Consider the following 14,700-nt stretch of genomic DNA (forward strand, 5'->3'; position numbering starts at 1 on the left):
TTCCTACTCACTCTAAGTAGTGCCACTCCCTGATGACCAAGTTTTCAAATATATGAACCTATGGGGGCCATTCTTACTCAAACCACCGGGCTGGAGTCATGACTCAGTATTTAAGAGTGCTTGCTGCTCTTGTAGAGGACTATTATTTGGTTCCCAGTAACCAGGCTGGACAGTTCACAGCCACTTATACCTCCTGCTCCAAGGGACTTGACACCCCATTCTGACCACTGTAGACATCTGCACTCATGTATTCATGGGTACATACATACATATAGATACACACTCATACATATTGTTGTGTGATATTTTGTTTGTGTTCTGGCAAATAAAGCTTGTCTGGAGATCAGAGGGTGGAGCTAGCCACTAGTTAACCATAGAATCCATGCAGTGGCAGCACACACCTTTAATCCCAGAACTTGGGAGACTCAAGCCTTTGATCTCTACTAGGAAGGTAGAGACAGGAATATGAGGTGGGTGGAAACAGGATCTTGCCCTCCCTCCCCCATTCTTTCTGAGGATTTGTAGAGGTAAGTTTCTAGTAACTGCTGCTCTGCATCTCTGATCTTTTGGCTTTCACCCACTGAAAACACATGTTCTTATTTTTTATTACTTGGTTTGTCAGGCATAAAATTATCCAACATACCACAAATACACATAAAACTATAAGCGAGCACCCTCAGTTAAATGTTTTCTAAAAGTTGCCATGGTCATGGTGTCTTTTCACAGCAATGAAAACCTTAACTAAGATAGGCTACGTAGTGAGCTCCAGGCCAGCAGGGCCTACACAGTAATACATTATTTATAATATCAGCCACTCAGACTGAGATTCTCACTTTAATTTTTTTCAAATCTTTTCCCCCTGTATGTATATAAGTGTGTGTGTGTGTGTGTGTGTGTGTGTGTGTGTGTGTGTATGGGTGTGTGTGCATGGGTGCACTCATGCATGTATGATCTTGTGGAAACCAGAGGTCAACATCAAGTATCATTTTCTATCACTTTTCATTTTAGTTAGTGCTCGATACAAAATGTCTCTTCCTGCATCCTGAGCTTGCTGTTGCTCTAGACTGGTGGCCAGCAAGCCCCTGGGATCTGCATGTCTGTGCTTTCCTAGCACTAGGTTACAGGCCTGCCTCTGCATCAAGCTTTTTACAGGGGTGCTGGGGATTGGAACTCAGGTCCTTATGATTACATAGCCAGCACTTTATCGGCTGAGCCATTTCCTGGTCCAGCCCATCACTTCATTAGCATATGTCATTTGTACAGAGTGCTGGGGTTCCTTATGACCTTATGCACTTTGGTCATGTCCTTCTTGTTTTCCTTTCTTACTCTCCCTTTTCCCAATCCCTTCCTCGTCTGTGATAGTCCTGCTTTTACTGTCTCCTGTTACTGACCCCTCTAATTCCATGTAGGAATGGAAATGCAATACTTGTCTTTATGAGATTGACTTACTTGATTAACACGATGGCTCTCTAGTTACCCATTTTCCTGGTGTATTTTCATTCTCCTTTACAGTGGAATAAATCTCTGTAGTATATCTAAGACCACATTTTCTACCCCTTCCTTCTTTTTCCTTTTTCCTCTGTAGCTCAGGCTGGTCTGAAGTTTGCAGTGATCTCCCTTGTCAGTCCCCTCCCCCACCTCGATGTAGCTCTGACTGTCCTGGAATTCACTATGTAGATCCAGTAAGCCCAGCCTGCCTCAGCTTCTTATGTCCTAGGATCATAGGCCTTCACCACTGTGCTCAGTGTGCTGTTTTCTTTGTCCATCCATTCATTAATGGGTGCCTAAGTTGGTTAGGTAATGTAATGTGATGAGAATACAGAGTAGACACAGATGTGTAGGTGTCTCCTGTAAGGGCTGACTGATTCTTTGAGAGTGGTTTAGCTGGATCATATGGAAGTTTTTTTTTAAAAAATATTTTCATTTTTGAATTATGTGTGTGCTTGTGTGTCTGTGGGTGTGTGTGCATGTGGGTGTAGGTATCTGTGGAGGTAAGAAGAGGGCATCATACTGGAGCTGGAATTTCAGGCAAATATGAGTCCCTAGATATGGGTACTGGGAACTGAGCTCAAGTTCTCTGGCAGGGAAGCAGGCACTCTTAACTGCTGAACAGACTCTCCAGCCCCAGGTGTGGTAGTTTTCATCTTTTGAGGAGACTTACTACTGCTTTCCATGATTTTTCTTAACCTCTTTTGTTTCTGAAAGACAGGGTCTCATGTATCTCAGGCTGGCCTCAAATTTTCTGTACAGCTGTGTCTGTCTTTGAATTCCTGATCTTTCTGTCTCTAACTCCCAGGTATTGGGATTATAGGCTTGTACTGTAAGGTTGAACTCCCTCCCTTAACTTTTTATCTGTCTTGGTCAGTATATTAACAGGGAAAGAGAAGAGTACAAAGCAGTTTTAGATATGGGATTTTTATCACTGATGATAGAACTAAAGGCTAATGAGAATAAAATTCTGATGTTTTGTTTGCCAGTGTATCAAATGATTCTCTAAGGTTGAGGATAAAACTTTTATTTTTATATTTTAAGTTTTTGCTTTTGTAAAATTGAATATGATAACATTCAACATAGAATTATGTAGTAAGATAAAGACTAATACTGCCATTCAGTGGCATGGGCGAGAAAGATGCCTTCCCCCTATTCGCCATCTGTGGCAGGCCAGAGAGCTGGCCTTGGGAACACTAGAGTGGGAGAGCTGGCCCTGACCCTCACCAGCTGCATCACTCAGGGACATGAGATTGGGAGAGCAGAAGAGTGGGCCCCTTACCTCATCTGGGCAGTACAACAGAGCTGGTGGTCGTGGTGGTGTGAGTACTTGTGAGCTGGCCCTGAGGGCATGAGAGTGGGAGAACTGGCCCCACCCCTTTCTACCTGCATCATCGAGTGAGCTAGCTGGGGCAGCACTAGAGAGCTCACCGTGGTGGTGAGGTAGTGGGAGAGCTGGCAGTCTGACCAATTCAGCTACCATACAGGCCCAGAGTCAGAGCTATGAGTTGGCCAGCTCCAACATCCATCCCACTTATGAACTGCTGGAGCATGAGAGGGGGCCAGTCCTGAGACCCAAAGCTGCAGGATCTCCATGAGACAGGGCAACAACAGGATGTCCAAGAGGAGTACCAGTGAGGGTCCAGTATTGATAGTGTAGCAGAAGCCAGAGGTCTCGAACTGGACCAGTGGTTTATTGCAATGAACATTTGCAAGTAAAGATGTCTGGACTAAAGGGTATACTGTGTGACTCACGGTGACACTCTACAGCTTTCATGATGAGATTTTTATTTGTTTGTACATATGTTTTATCTTTTTTTAAAAATTTATTTTGGCGGGAGGTTGCAAGGGCAGAGGGTGGATACAAAGGGACAGGGAGATGAGTGGGATTGGGTGCATGATATGAACTCCACAAAGAATCAATAAAAAATTAAAGATAAAGACTGATAGAAATTAGTATTTGTCTATACACATGTATATGGTATTCTCAGTATATAGTGTGTATTTGTGTGCATGTGTATGGACTTTTTTATGTAAAAAGAATTCTTAGGAGTGATGTCACCGTCAGGATTTCTACATCATTCACATTCACTGATACTATTTCATTAAAAATGATTTGTCATTTATGTGTGCACATGTGCAGGTCACTGTAGGCAAATAGAGGTCAGAGGAGCGCTCTTAGGAGTCAGTTTTCTCCTGCCACATTGTGGGATCTGGTACTTGAACTGAGGTTGTAGGTCTTTGTGCTGGTGTGTCTACTCACTGAGCCGTCCTCCTGACCCATTCTATTTACTTATTAAAATCTTGATGTCTTACAGAATATGTTTCGAGAAGTTCCTTTAGAGTTATTTTAGAAAATATTTTAAGGTTTTGTTTTTATGAAAATCAGTGTAATGAACAGGTATTTGTGATGTTTTAAAATGCTAATTAATCTGTGTAGTATTAGAATCTTGAAATGTTGAGGAGGCATTCTGTATTCTCTTAAGTGTAGCTCTGTGTGGTAGCCAACTGTGGTATTATGTTATAATTCATCTCTATTTCTGTGCTTTCTTATTTCTTTAGCTGGGCAGATGCTCAAACTCAAATCCAAAACATTGCTGCATCTTTTGACCAGGAAGCAGCTGCCATTCTCATGGCCCGGCTGGCAATATACAGAGCAGAAACAGAGGAAGGGCCAGATGTGCTAAGATGGCTGGACAGACAACTCATTCGACTGGTAAGAAGCGGACATTGTGCTTTTCTCAGCTTGTCAGCTTTCCTTTATAGTAAATGTCCTTTAAAGCACTTACAGTGGGTGGAAGAACTGTACGAAGAACTAATTCAAAGTATGACCTAGTGAATAGAAGTATTCACTCCTTGAAAATGAATGGTAATTATGCTACTATTATTTTTGTGGTGTGGAATAGTGTGGAAATTAATTTTATATTACTAATTCAATGAATTTTGTTTCTGTTTTGAGACAGAGTTTTTGTGTAGTCTTGGCTGATTAGTCTTTACTCTGGCTTCTATTTTCTGTTTTAATTTCAGTTTAATATCACTATGTAGACTGTCCTTAAAGTTACTCTCATATCCTGAAACCATAGGCTTAAGCAGTTCTTTTTTTTTTTTTTTTTTTTTTTTTTTGGTTTTTCGAGACAGGGTTTCTCTGCGTAGCTTTGCGCCTTTCCTGGAGCTCACTTGGTAGCCCAGGTTGGCCTCGAACTCACGGAGATCCGCCTGGCTCTGCCTCCCGAGTGCTGGGATTAAAGGCGTGCGCCACCACCGCCCGGCGCTTAAGCAGTTCTTAACATTTCATTTTTACCTTGTAAACTCTATCCTGTACTTTTTTATTCTGTCTTCAACTTAAACACATGGTTGAGAATTGTCTGTTAGCTACCAAGAGAGCTGCCTTTAACATTTCCCTCAGGTGTTACAGGTGAGCTTGGTTAGAATTAGCTACTTTTGCAGTATTGTCTAGATTTCTCCAACATAAGATAACCCCTCTTTCCCAACACCTCTTAGTGAAGAAAGCGGTGTTGTGATATTCAATATGTCTTTTCAAATGAGCTTTAACCTTGGACAGCCACCAGTGATGGAACATTGTCACCACCAAGGCTGGCACAGATCCTCCCTGGGCCTTTGATTCTAGATGGGGAAAAATGATTAAGAAACTTAATTGTGCTTCTTTAAAACGTCAGGATATATTTATAAGAGAAAAATTTCCATGACTATCACTATCAATAGATCCATATACATTCCTGAGCCTCCAACCTGCCTACAAAAGCTATTTCCAGTTTCTTGCACACACCTCCTCGTGTCATGGGGCATGGAGCCAGTGCTTTGAGTCAGTGCACTCTTGTAAACGTCTTTTTTAAAAAACAAAGCAAAACATGTCTTGTGTTGGTGATCAATCTCAAGCCTTGTACATTGTGCTGACTCCGTAGTTCTAGCAATGTGCTCTCAAATAGGAGTGTCTCTATTTGCTAAGTTGCATTTCCCTCTAGCATTTTACTGACTGTAATTTTATTTGTTGGTGTATCTGGTATCTCACCAACCATGTGAACTTTTCTTTTGTGGATAGTAAGTTGTGCTCTGAAATAGGTTGCTTCCTGAGTTATTTTCTTAGAAAATAACTTAGTCTTATTTATTTATTTATTTGGGTTTTTGAGACAGGGTTTCACTGTGTAACAGCCTTGGCTGTCCTAGAACTAGCTCTATAGACCAGGCTGGCCTCAAAATCACTGATATCTGCCTGGCTCTGCCTCTAGAGTGCTGGGATAAAAGGTGTGCACCACCACCTGACCTTGACTTTGTCTTCATAAATGTCCTGTTGTTTTGAGATTCTAAAAGCTGAAGTATCAGTGTATATACTTGGGCAATGGCTGTGATTTGTACTAAAGTGCTCTTTCCATGTTGCTGGAACCATAGGTTGTCACATATGGCATTAAAATTATATAGTTCGCTCTGGATTATCAACAAAACCCACTAAGCATCTTTTATTGAGAGGAAAAAAGACTTTTTTCTTTGTCCTTTGCTGCACAAAAGACTCAGGACTGTAACTTTTTAAAAGAGTTCATAGCAGGTTTAGGCTTCTTTTCTATCTCACATCTCCCTTCACAAACGGCTGCAATTGTCTGGTATATTTTAAAAAGGGAGAAACACTAACAAAAATCAAAAGGTCCTAGTGAATAACTGAATTAGACAATTGCACGAGCCACAAAATTAGTTTCCTCACCATGTATAGCCAGCTGTTAGTCACACACTGAACATTTTGCAACACAGCACAGCAGCAAGGCAGCTGAGCTAGAGAAGAGGTTGTGGATGGAGTCAGGAAGAGTTTACTCTGCTCTTGTGTCACATCAGGAGACAAGTGGAGGTAATTCGGAGAAGGCTGATACAGTCAAAGCACTGTTGAACTCTTTATGAAACATCTATTCTCATTTCTTTGTGCCTTAGCCATATGGTGTTCAGAACGGAGAATGGCATCATCCAAGTGTTAGTCACATTTCCTTCCCCACAACACAGAAAGGGTTTACTTTGGCTCATCAATTTAAAGCTTTTGGGTTGTGATCCTTGGCCCTGTTGCTTTAAGCCTGTTTTGATGGTGCAGTGAGAACAGGAGACTGGTTATAGTGTTCCCTTCAAACATGCAGTGAGGAAGGGAGACTGCTTGTTGAGTTCCCTTTAAGGATGCAGTGAGGAAGGGAGACTGGTTGTTGAGTTCCCTTCAAGGATGCAGTTAGGAAGGGAGATTGGTTGTACAGTTCCCTTTACGGCATGCCCACAGGGATCAAAATACCTCCCACTAGGCCTTTTTCCTCCCACTGGTGCTGTGAACTGGTGACCAAGCCTCCAACAAATGGGCCTCCAGGGCTGAGACTTTTGCTTGACAAAGTGAGGCTGGTGCTCAAGGTTCATTGCCTGTTGTAGTAAGAGTTCGGGATCGGGCAAGGCAGCAGGATGATGCCCCTTGTTATATTCTCATAGGTGACTCGCTTCCCTGTTGCCTGTGGGAGTGACCTTATTTCATTCTAAGTTTTGCTTCTGTAAATCCTTCTCTTTCCCAGACTTTTTTCCTTTTGGGCACTTTCAGGGTGGCAGACTTTGGACCAGCAGCTTACTTCTGTAGCTGCTGTGGTGTGTTGATTGTGCTTCGTTCTGTCCTTGGCCAGTATTGAGAAAAGATACTCTGATAGTCTCAGGAAGCTTCTGTTGGCCTCTCCCTTCTCCTCCCATTGGCATTTACATATTCCTTGCTTGCTGCAAAAGACACTTGTTTAAAACAAATCTAAACATTTTGGAGCAAGTTGTTGCCTTTCTGAAATTCAAATAGTTTTTTGGTTGTAATTAGTCTCTTGCTAAGTCAATACATAGTATTCCAACTTTACCCTATCTTGAGGATCTGTTTCCTAAAAAGTTAGCAACTTTTTATATATAGAATTTTATGGGCAGAATTTTAGTTATCATACCAGGAACAAATCACTAATATTTTATTTTATTTAGTGTCAGAAATTTGGAGAATATCACAAGGATGACCCAAGTTCCTTCCGGTTTTCAGAAACATTTTCCCTTTATCCACAGGTAAGCTAGTCTAAGAACATGCTCTTCTCTTGTTACCAATAACACTGAGTTTCATCTTTCTTGTTGTTTATCTTTTAATAATCATCTATGAATGTATTTTATTGGATTATTCTTTTAATTTTGGGATAACTCAAATTAATTTTTTGCTCTGTGGTTAATGACAAGAATACAATATCCCCATATGGGCCTTACAGATAGTCACTATTTATGGTGCCTGAAGATTTAACTGAAGCTTACTGTGGGTGCAAATAAGACTAAAGCCCATTAGCATGCCATTGAAGGTTCTAATTACAGCTATGCCAAAAGAAGGTGTGTGCTGTAATTTTACTGAGGAGATAATCTGGTGGCATATAGTCATCACTGAGAACAATTTTATAGTGCCATACCAGGTAGGAGACGTGAGCTTAGCTTGCCTTACAGACTTTCACTGTGTGTGTGTGTGTGTGTGTGTGTGTGTGTGTGTGTGTGTGTGTGTGTGTGTGTTTTCCTGTTTTTGAGACCGGGTCTCGTTTTGTAGGCAGGGTCATTTTGAACTTGTCATGTTCTTGCCTTCATCTTCCAAGTGCTGGGGTTATACACTTGTATCTTTAGTACTTCAGTAAGGTTCATGCTTGAGTATAAAAGCTTTGTCCTGAAACTTCAACTTTTAATGCTTTCCTTTTGGTCCTTTGAGACAGGGTTTCTCTGTAGCCCTGGTTGTCCTGGATCTCACTCTGTAGACCAGGCTGGCCTCAGACTTAGAGATCCCCCTGCCTCTGTCTCCTAAGAGCTGAGATAAAAAGTGTGTGCCATTATTGCCCAGCCCCCCTTTTTTTTCTCTTGAGGCAAGGTTTCCAGCCTAGGCATGCCTTGACCTCCTCATGTAGCTTGTTATTTGGGTGCCAGAGCAGATCTCCTATCCACATGCTTGCCTAGCAGGCTCTCTTAACTGTGGAGCTGTTTCACCAGCCCAGACATAGCTCATGAACAAGCTTTCTTGGGATATACTTTAGAGTATTCTTTTGAAAAAGACATTTATTTTTCATTTTATATGTCTGTGTATGTGCACATATGAGTTTAGGTGCACCACGTATGTGCAATTGCCTGCAGAGTCCAGGGCTTCTGATGCCCTGAAATGAAATTTCAGAGAGTTGTGAACTAAGTGTGGGTTCTGGTAACTGAAGCCCCGATACCCCTCAGTCCATTAGTAAGTGCATTTAACTGCTAAGCCATCACTACAATCCTACGTTAGTATATATTTTAACAGACGGTGTTTTTATTTGTGTGTGTTGCTGATGTGACACAGTAATATAACAAAATGTTTTGTTATGGAACTGCTATTGCCATATTAAAATCAGTGAAAGCTATCTCACCTGTTTTGTCTTGTAGTTTATGTTTCATTTGAGAAGATCTCCTTTCTTGCAAGTTTTTAACAATAGTCCTGATGAGAGCTCATATTATCGTCACCATTTCATGCGTCAAGATCTGACACAGTCTCTAATCATGATTCAGCCCATTCTGTATGCCTATTCTTTTAGTGGCCCACCAGAGGTAAGAGGATAAAGAGAGTTGATTTGTCTTGTTACTGTGATGTGTGGTATTAACAAAGTGAAATCAACTGTTGTTTTGAAATGAATTTGGAATTTGTTAAATTATGATTGCAAGATATTGACTTAAAAATATTTAATTGAGTGTTCCCTATTTAGTAGTCAGTTTGGTAGGTTATATCATTAAATAATACAAAAGTATTATAGAAGATACTCTTGGTTGACTGCTTACTGTTTGGTTGGCAAAACTCCCCAGAGTTTATGATTAGTCTTTGAAGACTCAGAAATGATCATGGTTCTGGGGGAGATGCTATAGCTTCATATCTGGCACACAATCTGTCATAGTAAAGTCTCTTGTTTTCATGTACCTTATTTTCCTTTGGTCCTTTGAGAATGTAAGATACAATTGATCCTAAAGATAAGTATTTGGAAAGTGATAAAGTCATCCTTTGAGTTATTTTGGGAAACTGTTCCACACATTTTTATCTATTATCAAATAAATAGTTTTTCCTTTTCATAATTTGAATTGTCCATTTTACCATTTAAAACTACATAACCACCTTTAATCCTAGCACTCGGGAGGCAGAAGGAGGCAGATCTCTGTGAGTTTGAGGCCAGCCTGGTCTACAAAGCAAGTTCCAGCACAGCCAGAGCTACACAGAGAAACCCTGTGTCAAAAAACAAAAACAAAAACAAAAATCTAAAAACCCATGGGAGGCCAGCTCCCACTTTTTTTAAGGGTTCTTAGGAAGAGGAGAGAGGAATGAGAAAATATTAGCTAGAAAGAGAGATCTAGCCGACGAGAAGAAAAACAGAAACTCAGGATAGCTTCGGGAGAGCCTGGATTAATAGCCAGCAGCCTCGAAGGTTTATTCAAAGGTCTTTTTATAACATGCCAAGGGGCAAGGCAAAAGACCTCCCCCTTGCTAGATCAACATATACTGTACAGCCAAGTGTAGACCATTTCAAACACCTGGTAACCATGCCTGTGGCCAAATCATCTTCTTATGCAGCTCTGCTGGGTAAAGCAAGCTCAGATTCTCTGACCCTGAGTAATTTGGGCCTCTACAAAAACCTATATAATAGATGTATTTGGAAATAGTACCTTAGGAAAGGTCAGTACAACTGGGTGTTTATTATATCTTTTGGATTTGTTATACCTCAAGTCTCATAAAATAGTGAATAAAATGATGCCCCCGTTGGTTACTTTTTTTTGTCTTTTTGAGACAAGGCTTCTCTCTGTAGCCCTGGCTGTCCTGGAACTCACTATGTAGACCAGGCTGGCCTATAACTCACAGAGATTTGCCTGCCTCTGCCTCCCAAGTACTGGGATTAAAAGTGTGTGCCACCACCATGCCTGGCTTGTTACTACTTGTTGCATCAGAAGGTTGAAGATTAGCTTAGAAGAGAACTGTGTCCTTCCTCTCGAGCACCTGTCCTTGTCTAACCCCAGCCATTGTTAACTGCATTTACCTTATGTTTTTCTTTTAGTGTTGTTCTCTTTCTCTCTCAAGTTTCTGAGCCATTCTCATTAACGTAGTAACTTGAATAACACTTAGCTTTAAAAGCAAATCATCAAAAACTCACTTTGTTCTAATTATCACCTGATTTCTCTGCTCCCCGACACAGTTAAACTCAAAGTTATTTGTTGTCCATGCTAAAAGAATATTTTCTTTTAAATTTGAGTTTTTTTATTTCTGAGCACCGTGTGTGTGCTTGGTGTCTGAGGAGGCTAGAAGAGGGTGTCGGATCCCTGGAAGTAGAGTTCCAGGCAGTTCCCAGTCACCATGTGGTTGCTGTGCCATCTCTCCAGCTCCCATACTTTAAATTTATTTTTACATATGTGTGTATGTGTGTCACTATGTGCACATGTATGCCGGTGGTCATGGAGGACACAGGGGAGGCTGTTGTGTCCACTGCAGCTAGAGTTACCTGGAGTTGTGAGCTGCCTGATGTGAGTTCTGGGGACTGAACTCAGGACCTCTGAAACAGCAGCAAGTACTGTCTGTTCTCTCTCTAACCCTGTTGTCTATGCTTTCTGACCTCACTGTTAGTAAACTCACGTTTTGCAACTCTGGATTTGGTGTCAGGGTTTCGGCACCAAAAAGGTAGGTAAATTGCACGTTTTGCAACTCTGGAAAGGTGTCCTGACTACCTGGGGAGTCAGGCAACACCTTGAGCTGTGTACCACAGCTCTGATGGCTGAACTGCAAGGAGACAGTTCAGCCCTGGAGGGCGAGGTATTCTGCATACTGCTGCTCAGAACAACAGCTCTGCCCTGAAGGTGTCCTGGATACCTGGAGCTATTTAGCACAGCTCTGATGGCTGGAACTGCAAAGAAGCAGCCCAACCCTGGAAGGGAAAATTTTTCTGACTTCTCGGGAGAGTCAGGCCTGGAACTACTTCAGCAGGGAAAGATATTCTGACTCGTTGGGAAAGTCAAGGTATACCTGGTGTGATGGGGTATGGTCTCCCCTGCAGGATATAGCAATCCTGCTCCTCTTCTGGAGAGCCTCTACAGCTGAGCTTTGCTCAGCCCCCACTTAAGGGGGCTTCCTAGCAGAGCTCTGCTTCTCTGGCCTAAGATATTGCTTCTTTTGCTTCACTCTGCAAAAGGGGAAAGAAACCCCTGCAGCAATGTAGCAATCTCCTCTGGCTACGGAGAAAAGTATTATTTATTATCTCTCTCTTGCTCTATCCACTGAGGGATGTTTCAGCAAAGATCTTCTGTTTAGCTCCTTTTTGCTCTGCTATTTCAGCTCTCCCTTCTTTTATCCACTGGGGTACATCTCAGCAAGGATCATCTCTATGCCAGTGAATGAAGATCTTCACACCCAAGAAACTCTTGAGAAAGAGAGTAGCTGCCTCTGCCAGGCTGGAGAGAACAGCCTTTTTTTCTAACTGACTAGGCAGGGTGGTTTTCATAGGAAGTCTTATGGGTGGAGTCAACTACTCCACCCCCGCCCGGCCAGGGGTCTACTATCCTGCTCTGTGATTGGTTGGTTTCACAAGTTCCTTGGACAGGGGCAGAGGTGGCTCTGATCTGACTGAGCCATCTTTCCCTAGTTCTGGGCTCCAGGGTCAGGGTGGGTTTCTTTAGCCAGCCCCCTTTCCCCACACTCACATTCTCGTCTCAACTTATATCCAGCAAACTTGTTGAATATTTTCCTTCAAGGAACTCTGCACAGCATTTCTCTGGAGAGGACTCTTCCCTTCAAAAACTTTTGCTCTGGGCTTTTGTCACCTACTACTATTCCTTCCCAGTTTCTTTCTGTCCACAGAGAGCTTTTGAGTCTCATTTTTGCTGGTTCCCCCTTTTAGACTTCTAAATCTAAGTCTTTAAAAAGAGATTAAGAGGCCGGGCGGTGGTGGCGCACGCCTTTAATCCCAGCACTCGGGAGGCAGAGGCAGGCGGATCTCTGTGAGTTCGAGGCCAGCCTGGGCTACCAAGTGAGTTCCAGGAAAGGCGCAAAGCTACACAGAGAAACCCTGTCTCGAAAAACCAAAAAAAAAAAAAAAAAAAAAAAAAAGAGAGATTAAGAGGCTAATATCTGTTTTGTTATTGTTTTGAGACAGCATCTTACTGTGTAGCCCAGGCTAGCCTTGAACTCACTGATTCTTCTGCCTCAGCCTCCCAAGTGCTGAGATTACAGGCATAAGCCCCTCTACTTGGCAAGGGCTCAGTCTTTTCATTTTCTTTATCTTCAGTTTCTCTAAGTGATGCAGTCTAAAACTGTAGCTTTGGTTGCTGTCTGTGTGTGTGTGTTACTCAAATTTATAATCAATTTAGGATGCTCCATTTCATACTCAGAGCTATTTTCTCATGCACCCTAATTGTCTTATATCTCAAGGTTTTCATCATTTCCTCAGTGTTACTGTCACCAGGCTTAGGGACCATCTTTGATTTCCCCTTAATTCTTTTAAATTTATTTATTTATTTATTTTTGAGACAGAATGTGGGTAATATATTGTGCACCTTAATAAAGCTTTCCTGGGTATTAGAGAACAGAATGGCACTAGATTAGACATAGAGGCCAGACAGTGGTGGCACACACACCTTTAACCCTATCACTTGGGAGGCAGAGATCTGTCTGGAGTGTCAAAAGCCACACTGGGAACAGAGCCAGGCATGGTGGCACACACCTTTAATCCCAGAGCTCATGTCTTTGCTTGGGTACGACACACACCTTTAATCCCAGAAAGTGGTGGCAGGAAGCAGAAAGGTATATAAGGTGTGAGGATAGGAACTAGAGCTTTTTTAAGCTTTTAGCTTTTAGCAGCAGTTCAGCTGAGATCCATTTGGATGAAGACTCAGAGGCTTTCCAGTTTGAGGAAACAGGATCAGTGGAGGAGTTGGTGAGGTGAGGTTGGCTGTGGCCTGTTCTTTTTCTCTGATCTTTCAGCATTCATCCCAATATCTGGCTCCGGGTTTTTTATTAATAAGACTGTTTAGCAATTTGTGTTACAACACAGTCTCTATATAGCCTTGGCTGATCTGGAGCTTGCTGTGTAGACCAAGCTGGCTTGAAACTGACAGAGATTGCTGCCTGTGCCTCCCAAGTGCTGGGATTGAAGTTGGGCACCATCACGCCTGGCACATTGACTTTAAATTGTTACTTCAGTGTTAGAGAGATTCCTTAGAAAAATAAAATGCACTGAGAATTCACAGTGTCAGGCAACATACGATGAATTGAACATTAAAGAACTAAGATGAGGGCGATAAGGAGCTACAACAGCACACTTTGTTGGATGACGCTGTAATATCTAAACCTTGTATGCAAATTTAAAACAAAATAACAACTGCAAATGATAACCTTCATCTCTGTCATTGCCTCCTTTCAGCCCGTTCTTCTGGACAGCAGCAGCATTCTTGCGGATCGCATTCTTCTCATGGACACGTTTTTCCAGATTTTGATTTATCACGGTGAGGTAAGACAATAGCATTTAAAGTTATTTATGTAAAATCTATTCACTCGGAGTAAAAAGTCTAATGTGTGGCTCATATTTAGTCCATGCTAAGCCTTGATTTATAATAAAATACAGGTTGACTAATTCAAAAATTAAAAATTCATTATACTCCAAAATCCAAATATTTTGAGTAACATAATGTTACAGATGGAAAATCCTGTTTTTTCATGTTGATAGTTATTATTTAAAATTTTTGAATAAAACCAGTTTTGTTTGTTTATTTTATTTTAAATAAATAATTGTTTATTTGTGCAGAGGTCAAAGAATAACTTGTGGGAATCAGTTCTTTCCCTCCCTTATGAGTCCCTGGCATCAAACTAAGTCATCAGGTTTGGAGGCATTTGCCTTTACCCACTGAGCCATCTTGCTGGCCCTAATGCTCAAAATTATTTAAAATGTATAGTAGTGCCTTCAGGCATAAGAAGTATTTAAGCCTAAGTGAATTTTGTATTTAGGCTTGGTACCTATCCCCCAAATATCTTAATATGAATTTACACATACCTATAGCATATACATATAAATACATGAAAGTACCTGAAATTCATAGTGCTTCTGCTCTCACGGATTTATATACAAAATACCCAACCATTACATACACAATGTGATTCTTCATGGTATAGCATTTTAGGCATCAATCATACTGAGCCTGCTTGTCTTT

At 41.5% G+C, this 14,700-nt stretch overlaps 1 protein-coding gene across 3 annotated transcripts in view; it reads left to right on the forward strand.

Annotated features, from left to right (window-relative positions):
• The window catches only part of LOC102920348 (SEC23 homolog A, COPII component), a 62,006-nt gene that overhangs the window by 32,861 nt on the left and 14,445 nt on the right, over window positions 1-14,700 (forward strand). For all 3 annotated transcript variants that reach the window (XM_076550595.1, XM_076550597.1, XM_076550598.1), the window contains exons 14-17: window positions 4,051-4,204; window positions 7,471-7,548; window positions 8,917-9,078; window positions 13,917-14,003. In XM_076550595.1, coding sequence (XP_076406710.1) covers window positions 4,051-4,204; window positions 7,471-7,548; window positions 8,917-9,078; window positions 13,917-14,003 — 481 coding nt within the window. The remainder of the gene's footprint in view (window positions 1-4,050; window positions 4,205-7,470; window positions 7,549-8,916; window positions 9,079-13,916; window positions 14,004-14,700) is intronic.

Source organism: Peromyscus maniculatus, chromosome 14, assembly GCF_049852395.1.
Source record: "Peromyscus maniculatus bairdii isolate BWxNUB_F1_BW_parent chromosome 14, HU_Pman_BW_mat_3.1, whole genome shotgun sequence".
NCBI lineage: Eukaryota > Metazoa > Chordata > Mammalia > Rodentia > Cricetidae > Peromyscus > Peromyscus maniculatus.